The sequence below is a fragment of the Hylobates moloch genome, unplaced genomic scaffold (assembly GCF_009828535.3).
Source record: "Hylobates moloch isolate HMO894 unplaced genomic scaffold, HMol_V3 SCAFFOLD_1, whole genome shotgun sequence".
Taxonomy (NCBI): domain Eukaryota; kingdom Metazoa; phylum Chordata; class Mammalia; order Primates; family Hylobatidae; genus Hylobates; species Hylobates moloch.
The window spans coordinates 146,926,328-146,944,617 of NW_026652276.1; the positions used below are offsets into that span (position 1 = coordinate 146,926,328).

Genomic DNA, 18,290 nt, shown 5'->3' on the forward strand with positions numbered 1-18,290 from the left:
TTTTAGAACAACCAACTTAGTTTTTAATGAAAGCTGTCTCCCCCTCTCTTGTGCCTCCTACTTTGAGTAGCTTTTAATTAGAAAAATGGGACCAAATTGAACTCCTTGCTGTTTAGGAAGGATTAGGCCCCCCATATTGCATTTTTTGAAAGTCAGTTCCCAATAAGCCTGCAGATTATCAATTAAGTGGATTACCTGAGGATCCTTCCAGCCCTCAATCTTCCTCTTTCTTATTTGAATTTCTTGCCTTTTGATGTACTTTCCCCTTACTATGGTGTGGAATCTTGGTCAGAAAGGGACGAATGGGAAACACTAAGTGCTGGGGAGAAGACCCAGCTGAGCTAAGGATCTAAGGAGTCGTAGATCGTGTGCTATTTTTGGAGATGGAGTGAATCATCTAGTTGTTTCAGGATAAACTGGGGTTCCCGTGGTGGGTTTCATGTATGTGTCTTAGAGTGGAGTTTACTGTTGCAGATTTGTGCGGGTCTCTGAAGGGAAGGAATGTTGAGACTCTTGGATGTTTCTTCCTCCTCTTCCACTTGCCATCTCTTCAAAGTCGTTTCATTGAGCAGTTCTATTTCAGGAGATGTTTGGGGTGTGTTCAGGTGTCTCCAGGTGAAAGAGGCCTGGCAGTTGCTCACTTCTCATACCCCAAAACTGCTTCTTGTCCCATGACTTAAATTCTGACATCCTAGTTTTTTTCAGCCCAACCTCTCATTTGTTTCTCTCTCATACCTTCCGTGTCATGCACCTGCCGTTCAACTGCATCGAAACCTGTAGCCAGTTGAACTCTTCCCTTTCTCCCGGGCTGCAGCCCCTTCCAGCCAGTCTCCCCTCTCACCTGGCCAGCACCCTTGGCACCTTCCCTGCCTTATGCTTAGACAGTAGCAGCCTGACAGGCCCTGGCCCCTCAGTAGAGCCGCCACACACTCTACTGAGAGCTAAGAGTGAGAGGGACTACCTAGGAAGAGGAGAGATGGCAGGAGGGACTGCCTGAAGGGGGTGAGGAGGGAAGCACTTTCAATATTGCAGGAGCAGCTGATGTGTTGTAAATTGAGCAGGTTGGCTGCACCTGATAGCAAGAAAAGCCAAGTCCTTTCCACTTGAGGTGCCTGGAGAGGTGCAGTGGTGAGGGGGAGCCAGCCTCCCTTTGTTTGAATCCTGGCTCTGACACATATAGCTGTGAGCATGGGTTAGCCATAGACGTCCTTGGGGCCTTAGTTTCTTCACAGGCTTACCTCCTAGAATTTACCTTATGAGTTAATGCAGCTGAAGCTCTTTAGAGCCATGTCTAACACTGTTAATAAATGTAAGATGTCATTATTGCCACTGCCATCCTCATCATCCCTAGGAAGAGGGCTGGGGGCAGGTGAGGGATAAACCTGTAATGCAGGGGAAATGGACTAAGCCACTCTGAGAAGCTGTTTGGAATCTGGAATTCTTGGAGAGTTAGTAGAGGCCAGACCTTCAGGTGGTGTTTAATGTAGACAGAGTGTGCACAGGTTTGCATTTGCTACACAGAAAAGGTAAAACCTGTGTTGACTTCTCTTTTCTAAATACCGTGTCACAGAATGAAAGCTTGTAATTATTTTCTGAAAGCAAAATTTCAAAGATAATAAAATAACCAGAGAGTTTGTCAGGAGACTGTGTAATTAGTTGTGAATCGTTTTCCTACTAGGACATCAGTTTACAAGCAAAAAAAAAGGAAAGGAAAAGAAGCTTATGAAAACATTTCAGTCCACATCGGAAGCTGTGTATAACGCCTTGAGGAAAGGGTTGCATCACTGTGTGCTGTAACTGTGTAACTAATGTCACCTCCTGGTGACAGTAAAAGCTTTGTGGCCCAGAGTTTTGGTGGCAGGTTTTAGGAGCACCTATCTCATAATTGCCCCGTAGGGACCAGCAGAATAAAAGTCTTGAGTAAAAGCAAATACATTCTTTTTCTATTTATAGGATTTTTTAAGACATTCTTTTCCCCTCTTTTCTATCAGGTTATTTTTACAAGATTTTTGAAGGCTGTTTTTATTTGGTTGGTTCTCCATGTCTGTAATATAACATGATTATTTGCACATGCTTTAAATTATAGTATATTTCTTTTTGTGGTATTTGTCTGTGAGGATTCCCTGATGCTCAGTCATCCACCCTCTGATCCGACTGTGGCTAAGTCATCCACTCTCAGAGCTTCAGTTGCTACCTTTATTTAATGTAACTAATTTCCAAATCTATATGTCTTGAGGAGGCACTCTTTTGTTTACTGCAGCCAACAGGAGATATTTAATGAATATCCTCAGTCATTTAAATGCAGTGAGCCACAAACCAAATTTAACTTTCCCTTCTTCTGAAAATACACTTTCATTGTACTTTTTTCCTTTTATTTTCGTCAGTGATGCTTGCTTTCTACTAGTCGAATGGGGTCAGACATCTTGACATTTTCAAGCCTGCCTCTTTCCTCACTTATTCCTGGTAATCAGACATCAACTTTGGGAACCAAACATTTAAATTTAAACATCTAAATCTATATCTTAACTAGTTGTTTTAACTAAAGCAGGTCCCATACACTTTGCCAGGGATTTGTAAAAAGCAAACACATACTTACTAAAATCCTGTTGTTTCTGGGTATTCAGTCCTTTTCTGCTCAGTCTTCTGACTTAAACACATAATGGAATAATTAAGTTATAGACTAGCTTTAGTTTATATTAAGCAGATTGAAGTCAAACACTTCATTATGAGTGCAAAATATATACTTTCAGTAAGGTTACACTGTTTTTCCACACACACATATACACACACACATAAATTATGCACTTTTACATCAAATAACACATAAATCCAATTTCAAATTGCCTCTCCAAGTGCATGGAATGATCCATAATGTTTAGGAAAAATGAATAAGTTACATTGTACCTAGACCTCTTCAGCCCTGACTCATGATCCATTCCTAATGATACATACATCTTTTTGTTTTTAATTTTCAGATGTAACATTTATTCATGAAGGAAATAAAACTTTTTTGGATAATCTTGTCAATTTTGAAAAGCTGGTACGTAAATTTCATTACTTCTCCCTTTTTTACAGTAACAGAAATGTATGCTTTTCTTTCCTGCTCTAGGAAACAAATAGTTTTAGTACTTTTCTCCATTGGATGCATGGCGAATTCAAGGAACTTATTTGCTTCATTCAAGGAGCTTATTTGCTGCATGCTGTACGCTGCCAACAAAATGTATTCCAATTAACAACAAGTATGTTAGCAAGGTTTTTGTGAACCAAATATGAAAATCTGCTTTTTGTTTTTAAAAATGGAATATGATAAGATGAAGAATTGAGGGTTATTATTGAACCAGAGCTAAAACTGTAAGGCTGATGTCAGGAGGAATCCACACTCAGGAGATTATGTTTTACTGCTTTACAGGCATCTCTCAGTGTCTCAGCCTGCATGCTTTCAAGGCACAGAGGGAGAAAGTTCCTCTCCTGGGGATATATGTTTGTCTCTCAGGACTCCAAGCTTAAATGTGAGGCTGGAATTTGCAGGGTCTTGTGTGAAGGGAAGGGCCACTCCTTTATCAGCCTATGGACAAAGGGTGCCATCCCTGAGCACCACAGCCAGAGCAGCTCAGGCAAAGTACCCTCCCTCCTCACAAGCAAGAGGTTCCCAGGGCAATCCTCTCTAAATGTTTCTGAACCACTGCTTCCTGAATGATTTCCAGGGCATTCCCAGGTGCTTTGTAATACAGTGGGCCCCTCCAAGCCTTTCTGACTTGCCCTTGAGCAAAGGAGGGGTTACCCATAAGAACTGAGCAACTGTAAAATAGAAGTACTCCAAAGAGACCCACTTGCCTGCAAGAGGAATGGATTTATCTGACAGATGAACTTTAGTGTCACAGTATGGTTAAAGACAATACCAGTAACCCTGCTCCACAGATCCTGACCTTTGAGTGACCTTTTCAGTAATGGTGATGGATTTGTGTGAACTCTTGCAGAAGCTGACCCTGGTTCCCTGTGAGACTGAGTCAGGCACTTGAGAGGAGGTTAAGTGAGGCAGGGACCACAGACCATGATCAAAGAACAGTAGGGACTAATGAGTCCCGCTGAGGCTTGGCACCTGACCTTTGCCTCAGAAGTACATTGCTCTGCTCACCCAGCCAACTCTGCACATGTAGGGTGAGGCAGCTCGGAAACAGTGTAGTCGGCTCTTATACAACCCCCAAAACCCAAGCATCTGGAATGTAGAATACAGTCTTGGAATATCTTGCTTTATCTCCATTTTAACCACACCGAAGACCATCACTTCACGGCTAGTGCTTTTCTAAGTGGATATGTCAATACATTTTCAAGTCTGTCTCTGCAGTAAGTGTTTTGGAATCAGAGCTCAGTTATTTTAGATGCTACATTCAAACCAACAGAGCCAGAAATGGATAAAGTGTTATTTTTTTGCACGTGTTTTGTGTTGCTGTGTGATATTCTGAAGATCACAGGGCACTTACTAGCAATGAAAGGCTGCAGGCACTAGAATTCTTGCCTCTAAGCAGGTTAATCCCTGGCGTTTGGGATTAATGAAACAATTGCGGGAATATGAAGCCTTTGGTCAATATTTACTTCGCTTCCTGGCCAACACGTCTCCCTAAGAACAACACATGAGCTTTGTGGAGCATCTGTGAAGATGTGGGATGAGGTGTGTCACGCCAAGTGGAATTCCCTGGAAAGGGCTAGTAATCCTTTCCCCTGACTAGTCCAAGGGGCTGTGGGAGAACAACTAAACTCTTTATCAGCTGGCTGTTGCCTGTTGTTGAGGGCAGACATGAGGTTGACCTCCATAAAGTGAACCAGTGAATTTGTTAAGTTCATTTTGTCATTTCCCCCTCAGATAGTGCCACCAAAGTGACAAGATAATTTAAAAAAAACCTGAACAAGTCCATAAAGTCACAAATGGGAACAAGCTGTGGAAAGCTTGTTCCCACCTTCCTTCTGACCAGCGTCTGTGGCCCTCCCCTGCTCTCTCCAGTAATCCAGCAGAAGCCTCTTAACGCCAGCTCTCAAATATGCCAAGACTGCCAACTAACCATAGGGCTGGAAACGAAGGAGGTCTAAATGATATGACTTCTATTAGGGTCAATCATCATACCCTTAATTCTTTGAGAAAGTTTAAGAGAATAGCATGGCATAAATAATATTTTAAATTCCTAAAGAGAAATTTTATTTTATAAAAGAATGAAGAAATGGGTGCAGTTCAGCATGCACACAGCAGGCACATAGTGCACACGCAAGCCTGTCAGGCAGACACGGGCACTTCCTTTCCTCAGAGGGCAGGCTCCGCACACGTGACCAGTGAGCTCCTGGTCCACAGCACGCCTCATGCTGACCCCTCCTTACACAGAGTAGACAGGATAAAACTGTGTCCAGGACAAAAAGCAGTTTTTTGTCATATATAGCCCTGTGTTACACTTGGATGCTGGAGAATGAGACTGACCTTTCTAGGAGAAACACTATTTTCAAGGAATATTTCTTAGCAAAGGACTGGGTTTCTCTAAAGCTAAAACAGGATTGTCTTTCACGATAATGAACCAATAGAACCTAAGTGAATTAACTTGTGAAAAGTCAATTCCTCATGATGGATATTAACTTAAGCCAGCTAACAGATAATTCAGTGTATTATCTTTATCTGGCTGATGCAGGCCAGTACACTGAGTCAGACCCCATGAAAATCCAGAAGCCCTCATCAGGTCTAATGAGATTTCTGTTCTTTATGCTACATTCCTTGCTGCCTCAGTGACTGGAAATGTTTTCATCTCAAACTGTTTCATAAGAAGAAACAGATGGTTTCTTTTCTTCTCTTTATCCCTCGATGTTAAGAGCATCATCTTTTACCCTGTCTACCCCCTCCCCCTTTAGAAAGCCTAAAGATGAAGACCAGAACTCAGGTTTCAATGCCACACCCAGTACTGAGCCTTGCATCAGTTGAGCCTTGCACAAGCTACGCAAGTGGCATATGATAGAAATCAATGTGACGCCAGAGCTTAAAATGAGAAAACTGACCTGGGAAAAGTGGTAAAATTTGGGGAAGGAAACTGAACAATACGTGCACAGACATGAGTCAGGTCTCATTTCCTTTACAAATGCAGCTTGAGCTACTACAAGAATCACTGTCCTATTCAATTTTCCACTATCGAATAGAAGCGCATTAGAAATATGGTTATGACAACAATTCAATCAGTAGGTCATATTCCAATAATATTTCTGTATTTCTTCTGAATTTTAAGAACATATTTTAGTGTTTAATATTCTTTCAGCAATAATTCATTGGGAGTTTGCTGTATATGGTGATCCTATGCTCAGTGTGTATAGTCGGGACATGAAAGATGTAGACCCAAATTGGAGGCCCAGATAATGAATGATATTAATTCTTGAATAATAGGATGATATTTGTATTGTGATATGAAACAAAGTAGAGAGCTACTGTTGATTCTCAGGAGAACTAGAACATGAAGACAATAGTATTTAGAGATTATTCTGGCAATTAAACCAGCTAGCGTAGCATTTTGGAAGAGAACATAATGCACTCTATCTAGTTCCTCCTATGGCATATATGTATATGCTTCCAAAATGCCACTTCCTTCAACATGAAAAACTAAAAGTGGTAGAGACAGCTAGAAGACTCTTGCAGGTACACAAGTATAAGATGATGGGATCTTGTCCAGAGCAGCTGTACATTTAAGAAGACTTTTGCCGGCCAGGCGGGGTGGCTGACGCCTGTAATCCCAGCCCTTTGGGAGGCCAAGGTGGGCGGATCCTAAGGTCAGGAGTTCAAGACCAGCCTGACCAACATAGTGAAACCCCCGTCTTTACTAAAAATATAAAAATTAGCTGGGCGTGGTGGCGTGCCTCTATAATCCCAGCTACTCAGGAGGCTGAGGCAGCAGAATTGCTTGAACCTGGGGAGTAGAGGGTGCAGTGAGCCGAGATCGTGCCATTGCACTTCAGCCTGGGTGACAGAGACTCCAACTCAAAAAAAAAAAAAAAAAGACTTTTGCCTAGAAATCAGTGAGGACTTCAAGGAAAGAAATTACATTAGAATATTGAAGACTATACGTGAATATAAACTATGTACAGAAAATGGTCTCTAAAGATGTTGGTTGATGTTGGCCGGCTGCAGTGGCTCACACCTATAATCTCAGCATTCTGGGAGGCCAGTTTGGTTGGATTACCTGAGGTCAGGAGTTCGAGACCAGCCTAGCCAACGTGGTGAAACCCCGTATCTACTAAAAATACAAAAATTAGCAAAAATTAGCCGGGTGTGATGGCATATGCCAGTAATCCCAGCTACTCAGGAGGCTGAGGCAGGAGAATTGCTTGAACCCGTGAGGCAGAGGTTGCAGTGAGCCAAGATCACACCACTGCACTCCAGCCTGGGTGACAGAGCAAGACTCTGTCTCAAAAAAAAAAAAATATGATGTTAATGTGTTAGAAAATGTTCATCTTTTGTAAGTATCTCATTTCCAGTTACAATTTAAGATACTTGAACCTTTGAATCTACAAAAATTCCTACCTCCATTCAGCACATATGTGTAAGTCAATGTGTCTGACATAGTAGGCTCTGCACATGCAAAGCCCTCTGGTGGTACTTGGTCTAGAGAAGGAGAAAAGTTCAACAGCAATGACAGTGACACAAAGCCAATAGGTGCTGTACGAAGAGCAGTGGGAATGTTGAGATTGGAGCCTCTAAGTCCAGGAGGGACGTCTCAGAAAGGCTTCATGGAGAGGAGGTGACACATACCCTGAAGTGAAACACGTACAAATGTGAACGGGATGATTGGGGCTGGGGGTGCTGCACTTCTCTACAGTGTATTTTCTCATGGCTCAGTAAGAACCTGTGCAACCCGGATTGAGTGCTACTGTTTTTTGTTTGTTTGTTTGTTTGTTTTTGAGACGGAGTCTCACTCTGTCACCCAGGCTGGAGTGTAGTGGTGTGATCTCGGCTCACTGCACCTCCGCCTCCCAGGTTCAAGCGATTCTCCTGTCTCAGCCTCCCGAGTAGCTGGGATTACAAGCACCTGCTACCACCCCCGGCTAATTTTTTTGTATTTTTAGTAGAGATGGGGTTTCGCCATATTGGCCAGGCTGGTCTCAAACTCCTGACCTCAAGTGATCCGCCAACCTCAGCCTCCCAAAGTGCTGGGATTACAGATGAGAGCCACCTCACCCGTTCTGGTGCTACTATTTTTGCAGACAAGGACTAAATATTCTTTGATAATCCAAGCTCCATAGAATCAAAGCTACGTCCACCTCCAAATACAGTTCTTCTGTTTACAGCCAAGAGTGCTAGATTATCCTTCCATCGTAGCAGGCACTGCTTCTTCACTAACACCCTCAACGACCCTTCCATTGATGTGTTTCCTGTTCTACTTTACAGCATATGATCGCAGACACTGTCCGAACCCTGAGACACTGCAGGACTAACCAGTTTGGTGAGTAATTGAAGTCAGGTGCAGAATGTAAATTGACTCTACGTTGGTACCAACTGTGGTCACAAGTATTGGGTGGTAATCAATTTAAACAGATTGAAAAGTATCATATGTATATACATATGCATACTGTATATATATAGTAGATTGTCTCTTTGTTTCATCACTGCATGTTTGGGATGCAGAGGAAAACAAGATATGACAGATTATTATCCCCTCATGGCAGCAAGTTTATGCTGTGAAGAGTGACTTTACACACTCAGAAACCTCCTCCCCGCAACTCCCGCTGACTCCTGTCCCCACAGTGTCTTGCTTTGCTTGCCCATTGGCTCAAAATCACTGGTGAGTTTAGCAGGGGTGACCTTGTCCCTAACCTTTTTGCTTGGAACCTTCCTGGAATAGGACTATAGCTTGTAAAAGTGCCTAAAGCAGCCTTCCAGAATCTTTTCTCCTCTCCAACAAAAACTTCCTGTCTGGAGCTGCCTTTCAGCTGCAAAAGTGTGGTTCTGAGCACTTTTGTAGAATCCCCACTGAGACTAATGTATGTAGGAATATTTGTTCCATTTTAAATCTCAGTCATAATTTATACTATGTTTAAATAGTGTTAGAACATTGCAGGAAGGAAGGAAATCAACTTTATTGAGTTGAAGGAGCTTTCACATGGGCAATGGAATCCTGACATTAGTCCTAGCAAATGGGAATTATTAACCCTGTAGGTGTAGAACAAAAAGCAGAGACTCTGAGAGATTCACTTATTTAGCCATTATTCAGACTGAGTCTGCCTTACCTCTTTGCCGTCTCCTTTGCCCTCTACAGATCCTATGGATACAAAGGGTAATAAAAAATAGAAAATTGAGTTCAATAATTATAAATTAATCAAAGGCAACCACTCAGTTCAACTTCATTTTTAAAGACATGCCCGTTGTAAAACAATTTTTTCAACAATATAGAAGTATATATAAAGTAGAAAATCAGAGTCCTACTTCTCAAGAAAAGTACTACTAACAATTGAGTACACCTGCTTAAGAATTTTTTTCTGTTCAGTGCTGGTCTAGGCTGGCAATATTGTCCCCCAACAAAGTAAGTTAGGAACTGGACTTCTGTGTGGATTATGTTTTCTCTTTGAAAAGGAGACTTATAAATACAGGACGTAATTTTCTAAATATTCACATCAATTAGTACCACTTTAATATACCTATATAATTCTTCATCAAGCATACAAGTGCAATGCAGTTACAATAAAAATAGTATCCATAACATCATCACAGAGATCCACTGAAATGTACAAGCATAATGCTGATGAGTACAGCTTCATATTGCTTTTATCCTCCTTTGCTTCCCAAGTGTTTACTGGGGATTCAGCTAATTCTAAGGTATCAGTCTCACTTAACCAAAGAACTCTAGTTTATATATGCTCCAAGTATAGACAGGAAGGTGATAGTTATACTAGCTTGTGTGGCCTTGAACCTGCCTTGAACCTCCCACTCATCAGAGAGCAACCCTCTGTGTGGCACTAAGCAAAGGAGAAATTTAAATAACGATCAAGCCAGTTTATGTTCTAATATTTATATACAGTATCTTTAAAAATTGGTTTGGGACATGGCACATGTATACATATATAACAAACCTGCACGTTGTGCACATGTACCCCAAAACTTAAAGTATAATAATAATAAAATTTAAAAAAAAATTGGTTTGGGAACTGAATTATCCGAATTCATTTTAACGGTTTATATGAGCATAGTAAACCAATGTTAGCATTTGGGATAAAATATGAAAATGTTAATCAAGTCACTTATGCATTATAAAGTGTCATGCAAATGTCAGTTGCCATGGTTAGAACCATTCATTGTGCCATCTTTTTAAGGCTTGAAAATTAACATAAAATTACCTTTGTAGCATCATGTTATCCAAACCAATGTTTAACTTTCTCAACGTCTTCCAGAGAAGGCATTCTGGAATAAAACAGCTTTTTGTTACTTTCAAACAGGTGGGTTGGTATAAACTGTAACTCCTAGTGTGTTTACTTGCTAAAACCAGGAAGCCTTGTTTCTATTAAACCTAAGAATTATAAGCCACCCATGTCATACAGGTCTTAAATTATTTCTTCATAAAATGCATTTGTTATAGAGGAGAAAAAAGGGAGTTTCACCAAGAGAAAAAAATGCTATAAGAAAATGCTCAGCCTCCTGCATTTCCTTTCCTTCTGCTCAAACTGAGCTCCAGCAGCTCACCCTGCCTGTCCCATGCATAATCTACAAAGCAACAGGATATGAAGTCTTCGCCACTCACCTTTCCATTGTTTTACTGTAGTGCAGTTTGGCCAGTGTTCCCCAGCCTCAAATGGTTTGCTTGTGTGTGTGTGTGTTTGACTATGGTGTACGGGCTTGCCCCGTGGTTCATGCTGCTTCATCCTTGTTCCTTATCAGCACGGGCGCTAGCAGGGTGTGGATGTGTTCACAGTGCAGTAAAGCCTCCTTTGGCCCCTTGATTCCTTGAGTGCCCTAGATATGTGAGTGGAAAAGCCCCTTGTCTTGTCCTTCTCTGGGTAGACTTTAGTCCATAACACGTACTTTCTGAAGCTGTTTCGTCTGTTAACCACATCTTAGAGTCTGTTCTGTTGTATCTGTTCATTCAATTGCTCCATTAAATTTTTTTTTCCAAAAAATGAGAATACCAAAGAATTGTACAAAATCTAAACAACAAAAAAAGAGTGATTGCATTCATATGCTAAATACATTATCAGTGATTTTCAACGCTTCTGGACTGAGATATAGGAGCCAGTGCTGGCCATTTAAACAGGTAACTGCTGTAAAAGGCTACCTAGAAGGACTCAGGAACCATCTGGCCTGGGTCCGAATCCTGGCTGTGACACTTAACTTGCTGCGTGACTGTGCTCAGTTTCCCCACCTGTGGAATGAGATAATAACGTAATTTCTAAATAATATACAATGTTAGGTAATAAATGCTATAAATATCCAGCTGATCTGATTGCCTGACCTGAGGAATCCATTCTGAGCTGAAAAAGCATTTCTACTGTAGGACAAGGACACCTCTTATGGGATTCTGACTAATGAGAACCCACCGGGTACATCTACTCAGCCTTAGTGTGGGGTTTTGTTGGGACGTCGATAAGCATTACTGCTCTCCTGAGATTGTCTTTTCTTCCCCCTCTAAACAACAGGTGACCTGTCTCCAAAAGAGCATCAAGAGTTAAAGTCCTATGTTAATCACCTGTATGTCATTGACAGCCAGCAGGCTCTGTTTGAGCTCTCACACAGGATCGAGCCTCGGGTGTGAGCCCCACTGCCTCACCTCCCCTGTGTCTGCAGCACTTTGAGCTACGGGAATGTCTATGCCAAGCACGTTGCTTTCCTGTGAGAAAAGAAGTTGCTGAGTTTTATCAGTATAACCCAAGACATTCACAGGAAAGCCAGCCAAAGCGTGTTCAGGAAGTGATGTCAACCACCAGAGAGGGGGAGAGGTTTCTCCATGCTACTCTCGGGACAAGAAGGCAGAAGGAGAGTCAGAAGCATTCTTGAGATGGAGAAGGCAGGTTTCTTATGATCACATTGTTGATCCAGTCCAGTTTTCAATGAGATGTGCCAGCATCAAGACAAGACAACGTCTTGACATGCTATGACCAAATATTTCATTAAGAGCGTGCATGAAACAGGAAGGAGTTTTTACTTTGCCTAGTTTTAGATTCCTGTCCATAAGCTGTCAAAGAAGTCATTCTTTTGAACACCTGATGACAGAGACAGCATCTCTAGATCTCCAGGGAGGAGAGGTTTCTGTTGATACAACCTATGACATCACCAAAAGCCACTTGTGTCTAGGGAGTTAGTGAGGACTGCAGCTAGCATCCATGCTCTGATGGGCAGATGAACAATGTCAAGGTGTGCATCACTTTGCACCACAATCAACTATTGACATATGCTTGCAGGTGAAATTAGTTTCTGTACAACTGATTTGCAGCTATAGGCAAGGTAGATGAAGTTGCTTTGCCAATAAGGAAAAATAGTAATCTTTAAGAAATTGACTCATTGTTTAATTTCTGGGGATTTTCTTTATACTTGTAAGCAGGCTCTTATCTTTTATTGGACATAATATGATTTTGAAAAAGCACAGTGCCTGACACGTTGTAAACACTCATTAACTGCTTACTGAGGTGACTAAGTCACAAAAGTCTGCATTCTTGTGCCTGATGATGCATTTTGCATACCTCATACAGGCTCCTTGCCCACACTATGGAATGACAGCAGCCAGTGCAGGGAGGTTAAGTGACATTTAATGAGTGAAGCACTTAGCACTCTCTAGGTAATAAGATAGTGGTAATTACCGGTGTTTTGGCAAATGAAAAATGCCCTGAAATAGCCAAATGTCTGATTAATGTTGGCGACTTAGAAGTCCTATTGTCCAACTACCAGCCAAAGCAGGGAGCCTTTCTATATAATTTGCCGTTTTTTCTTTTCTTTTTCAAAATCTGAGTCTTCTAAAATCTTTTCTTATTATTCCCATTTTTACCAATTGAGGCTCCTGTAGCAAATAAGACCTCTTGATATTTTCAAGGACTGGTTAGAGGATTTCTTTCAACCTTCACATGAACAAAACAGCCTATGGGTCAAAATAATGAAACCCACCCCTGCCTGCTAGATACGTGTCACCTTGCTAAAATGCAAGGGTCTGGTCCATTCATTTTCCAAATGCAGGAGTCTTGGTGCACTTCTCACTCTTCCTGCCTGTTCATCTCTTTCATGCCCACACAGACCTGTTTCCTTTTTGTCTCATCAACACCTCATTCATCCTCATTACTGAGGCGTGTCCAATGCTTTTTGACATTTTTATAGCAGTGCTGTTTCCTGGGCTCAGGAACCACACTGAGCTTGAGATACTGCTGAAAGGAACCATGTGGAGAGAAGGTTTGGGAGAACTTTGAGAGAGACTTAGTTTGGCCCAGCATGTAAAATTTCAGTCCTGAACATTTACAGGGCTTTATAGAAGGGCATCCTCCAGGGCTGGTCCATGCAGAGAAATGCTGCATGCTGCCGTCATGGAATGTGGCCCACAGGAGGACACCAGAGCCGTGAGAACCGGAGAGCAGACTTCCCTCACAGCTGGGCTGAGCAAACCCTCCAAAGCCCTCCTCACGCAGTTACTAACGATAGCATGGGCTTACAGCACAAGCACGTGTTCTCACCTTTTTCCTATGCCCTGGACTAAGGTTTGGCCAGTGTAATCATATAAGGCCATCCTGACATTGTTTCTGTGTTTCAAAATTCAGATTTTTATTTACATTAGAACTACATTGCTCCTAGTAGAACATTACCTTTAGGGGACTAATTTTCCATGGAGAACTGTTTCAGCATATTGCATGCTTGCTTAGACCCCAAGACAGATATGCACACCGAGCCAGATGAAGCTACACAAATGTTGTGTTAAATGCATTTTGTACAGTGATTTCAGAGTGTCTCACATGACATGGGTGGAAACTGGCTGGGGAGAAAATGATGCTTGTTCACCTCTTCCTCCAGCCGTGGTTAAGTGGTCCTAGGGGTAGCAGAGGGAAGGGAGGATTTTGTGCAGTCGGGGTTTGCTTTTCCATCCTTGTCTTCTGAATGTCTAAAATCTCTGCATCTTTCTGAAGTGTAACAACTGTCTCCAGAGGTTTGCCAGGTTTCCAAAGCTTTGCAGAATCTTAGATCTGGAATTAAAGAATTCAAGCCCGAATTGTGAGAACCAGATTTTACTCAACAGAAAGCTCTTTCTAAGGAATCTGAGCTGTTCACTGGTGGACAGTGGTGGGGCTTGAGTGCTCCTTGTTAATAGGATGGGCCGTGCACCCTCTCTGGATATTCACCAAGGCCTCTTCAGAATAGGGTTTGTTCTGGCTAGAAGTGTGGTCTAGAAGATGGCTAAGCTCTTTGCCAGCTCTCATTTGGAGTTTTATTATTGCATAAAATCTTCGCTCACTCTGCAAATCTTACATAATCTGCCACCTTCGGCACCAGGTGGTGCAGGGGCACATCTAAGTGGGCTCTTTTTGTTACAGCACAACTCTCAGACAGTCCTGTGGGTCTTTGGATTCGTCAGCATTCCAGCAAACTAGCCCTGCTTTGAAGTTAGTGGTGGCGGGCGCCTGTAGTCCCAGCTACTTGTAGAGGCTGAGGCAAGAGAATGGCGTGAACCCGGGAGGCGGAGCTTGAAGGGAGCCGAGATAGCGCCACTGCACTCCAGCCTGGGCGACAGAGTGAGACTCCGTCTCAAAAAAAAAAAAAAAAAAAAAAAGTTAGCACAAGATAGCAGAATGCAGGACCCCGTAGGCAAAATCACAACCTTGCCATTAAAAAAATTTTTTTTTATATACACATTTGCAGGTGTTCCCTAGAGTGTGGTGTTTTGAATTTGCTCTTTGTCATCTGTATAATTGCCAAATGATTATAGTGATACACATGACCTGCATTCACGTTTTTCTAGTTTCCTTAATTATGTTTAGAATAAATTCATTTCCCTAGACCGAGAACCACAAACAGGTAGTGTGGAGCATACACCGAATTTAGAAGCATGTGGCTAAGGTCAGCGCTCACACTGCCTAGTCTGCAGGGAGAGGATGTTGCATGAGCCTCTGAGTGGAGGAGAAATTGTGGCGTGAAAGAGAGAGTACCAGTGATGACTTCTTACCCCTGGAGCTGGGCTTTCACTGCTACCCATATCCCAGCCCTGCAAGTCTGTTCTAGCCAGCACAGACACCGCAGATCTGGAACTGAATGTTCCTAAATGGCGCAGCCAATCCAGGCTTCTCAGAAACTGGGCAAAAACATTAAAATGGGGACGATCGGGTCTTCTGCAGTGGTCCAACACAGGATTTCCTTTCAGTGTTTCAAAAACATGTCCTTAAAATTTCAGCCTGCTTCTTAGTGAGTGGGCCAGTTTTGCTTAAAACTGGTGGGGCGGGGGGGAGGTTTTTAAAAATTGCCAAAAAGTTAGATGAAAATGTATTACTGTATAAAGCAAAGCTGTATATACTAAACATTTTTTAGCAGAGTAATATTTATTTGCATAGTCTATTTATTGTATTCGTATTACACTGTTATTAAATACTGGGATGAAATCAGTGACCTGAAGCAAGAAATCTTGCCTTTTAATGTATCATTAATTAGGGCTGCTGTGATATTGTCAGCTTGCATTAACAATTAGAAGATAGAGAACCCGCCATCAGGGTGTCTACCTAACTTCTCAGGGACTACACTTGGTAGTTTTCCACCATTTAAAGAACTGGTAAATATGAAACATTTGTTGAGTTACCAGAATTGCCATTAACAGTGTTTTCTTTCCCATATTCCATGCTTTCTGCCTCTGTGTATATATATTATATATATATATATATATATATATATATGACTGTGCTGTGTATTTATCGAAGCTAGTAAGCAATAATTTATATGTAAAAATGGCCAAGCAATATAAGGTTAAAACTTATATAAGTAACCCTTACATTATCTTGTATTTTCAATTGTTTTTTTAAAACTGCTTTTCCAAATATGAGACTATGTTAAAGACACTGTTCATGCCTCTTAGTTTCTTGCTTTCTCTGTGATGTGTGTGGATTAAATAGCTCTGTTCTGGCAGCATATGATGCTCAGGGGGTTGGAACTCAGAAGTCATTTGCTCACTGAAAGAGCTACAAGTAGGTGAAGAGGTTCTCAGGCAGCCCATAGAAGCCTAAATCACTTATCCTGCCATTGGGTTATAGCAGAACCTAAACACCCTATTTTGGAAATTGCATCAGTGTTCTCAGAGTCTGAAATTTGGGGAGTCCGGCAACCATTGTCATTGCCTCACCCCACTTGAGCAGGACCAGGAACTGTCCCTCACCGGCCCAGATACTGAGTGCAGCTGCCAGCCCAGTGGTGATACCCGGGACCCAGGATAGAGGTCCTGACAGCGGAAGAGCCATGAGTGGATGGAGCAGCACAGGGATAATAAGGATGCTCTAGGGCAGTGGGATGCCAGGCGGTATGTACACTAGCGCAGACTCTATGAGTGTTCAGCATCTTCTCTCTGTATAAACAGGAAATTTGTACATCTTGCCCATCAAGGTCAAGTTTGGCCTTTGGCATGTGTCCATCTCCCCCTTGCAGGGGGATTATAAACCTCACCTTGTTGAACCCAGGAGTGGCCCAGTGTCTTGCTCTGTCCAGTGAAAAATGGGGAGACATGTCTGTGGAAGCTTTATGAGGTAGCCTGCACCTGCCATGTCTGCTGTGCTGTGAGACCTGCACTGCTCCAGATGAAGGCACCCCTATCAGCCTGGGTCCTGGATCACAGGAAACATGGAGCAGAGCCCTGGCTTGTGAACGACGTATAACTTGAGTGAGAAATCAGACATCATCACCAGAAGTCTCTTGAGGTCTGGTAGTGGTTTCTTACTCAGCAGAATGTAGCCTCAGCTGACTAATACAGTCTCTCAGGACAGTCTTTTCTTGACAAATTGCCCTTTCCCTCCATCCACTTGTGGGCAGCAGTATTGGCTCAGCACAGTACCTCGTGGATGAAGCCACCTGTTGTCACATATCCATGCAAAAGGCTTGGCTTTTTATGAAAAATGGGAAAGAAGACCTGAAGATAATTTTCTTGGGTTTTTAATCACCAGGAAGTGGCACTTCTGTGAAACAAGGGGAAATGGGAAGAGAAAACACAAGGGCATTGTCTCTAAGGCAGCCACTGGAAGCAGAGAGAAGTCCTGATCCCTAAATCACTTCATCTGTAGGGGCTGACCCCACAGGGTCCTCCTGGAACCTGGAGAACGCAGGAGATGAAGGGAGAATGGGAAGCCCTAGGCTCCAGCTTGGGAAGGGAATAGGAAAGAAAGGGAAATACCCATTGCTAAGGACGCAATGAGATTTTCTTCAATTTTGAGTGGGATAGCTGGTACTGGGAAGATGCACAGGGCTCCCGTGAACTCAGAAGCCTGTTCTTGTTAGCAAAACTCAGAATGAATTAGCAAAACTCAAAATGAAACTGGTCCTGGCCCTGGTGCACTAGCAACAGAATCCTACTCAAGGCATGAGGCTGCGTATGAGGTTTTTTGTCTGAGGTCTTCTGAATACTCCATGAGCCTTTGCTCTTCATTCACTACTTTCAACAAATGGGATTCCTAAAGCGTTAGACTTGCTGATGTTCTTTACTGAAGTACTCCTGTTACTGAAGGCAGCAGGAATTTCTCTTGCCTAAACAGAGCCATAGCAGTTCCCCTTCCTAGCACCTAAGCAGCAGGGCTGACTTACTAGGCAGAAAGTGGCATCCTGAGGACTGAGCTAGTGCAGGGCTCTTGGGGAACGCACTCAGATCCCTGATCCAGCCAGACTCAGAGCTGGGTCCAGTCGCATTTCTTTATTTTGTTTCTCTTGCCCAGGAGAAACTCGGCCTGTGTTTGGCCCCACTGTGGCTTCTAATCATCCATCATTATCCTAGGGATGGGGGTCTTCCAAGTGTTGGGAATTCAGACAGTACCCTATGGTTAGCTTTATGGGCATTTCTGCCACAAGGTCACGTCACTGCTCACCACGGCAGTCCCATGGTAAACTCTGTAGCCACCTTCTGAGTCCACTGCTGTCCCTCCAGCCTAGAGTTAAGGAACTTCCAAATTCTCCTCACGTGACACTTGTGCACCAGGGTAAACCAAGCCCCCCCTGTCTAGCCATATCATGTCACCATTATTTTCTGCTACAGCCACACCACGTAGAAGATCTCAACAGGCCTGGAAATCTTCCCCTAAAAGAACAAGCTCCCCTGTTGTGGATTCACCCCATTATCTCTGGGTGGTTCCTATAT

At 42.7% G+C, this 18,290-nt stretch overlaps 1 protein-coding gene across 1 annotated transcript in view; it reads left to right on the forward strand.

The window, feature by feature from the left end:
- The window catches only part of RAPGEF5 (Rap guanine nucleotide exchange factor 5), a 239,561-nt gene extending 223,541 nt beyond the window's left edge, over nucleotides 1-16,020 (forward strand). The window contains exons 24-26 of the mRNA XM_032759601.2: nucleotides 2,976-3,040; nucleotides 8,405-8,459; nucleotides 11,641-16,020. Of these exons, the coding sequence (XP_032615492.1) occupies nucleotides 2,976-3,040; nucleotides 8,405-8,459; nucleotides 11,641-11,756 (236 nt within the window). The 3' untranslated portion in view covers nucleotides 11,757-16,020. The remainder of the gene's footprint in view (nucleotides 1-2,975; nucleotides 3,041-8,404; nucleotides 8,460-11,640) is intronic.
- The last annotated feature ends 2,270 nt before the right edge of the window (nucleotides 16,021-18,290 follow it).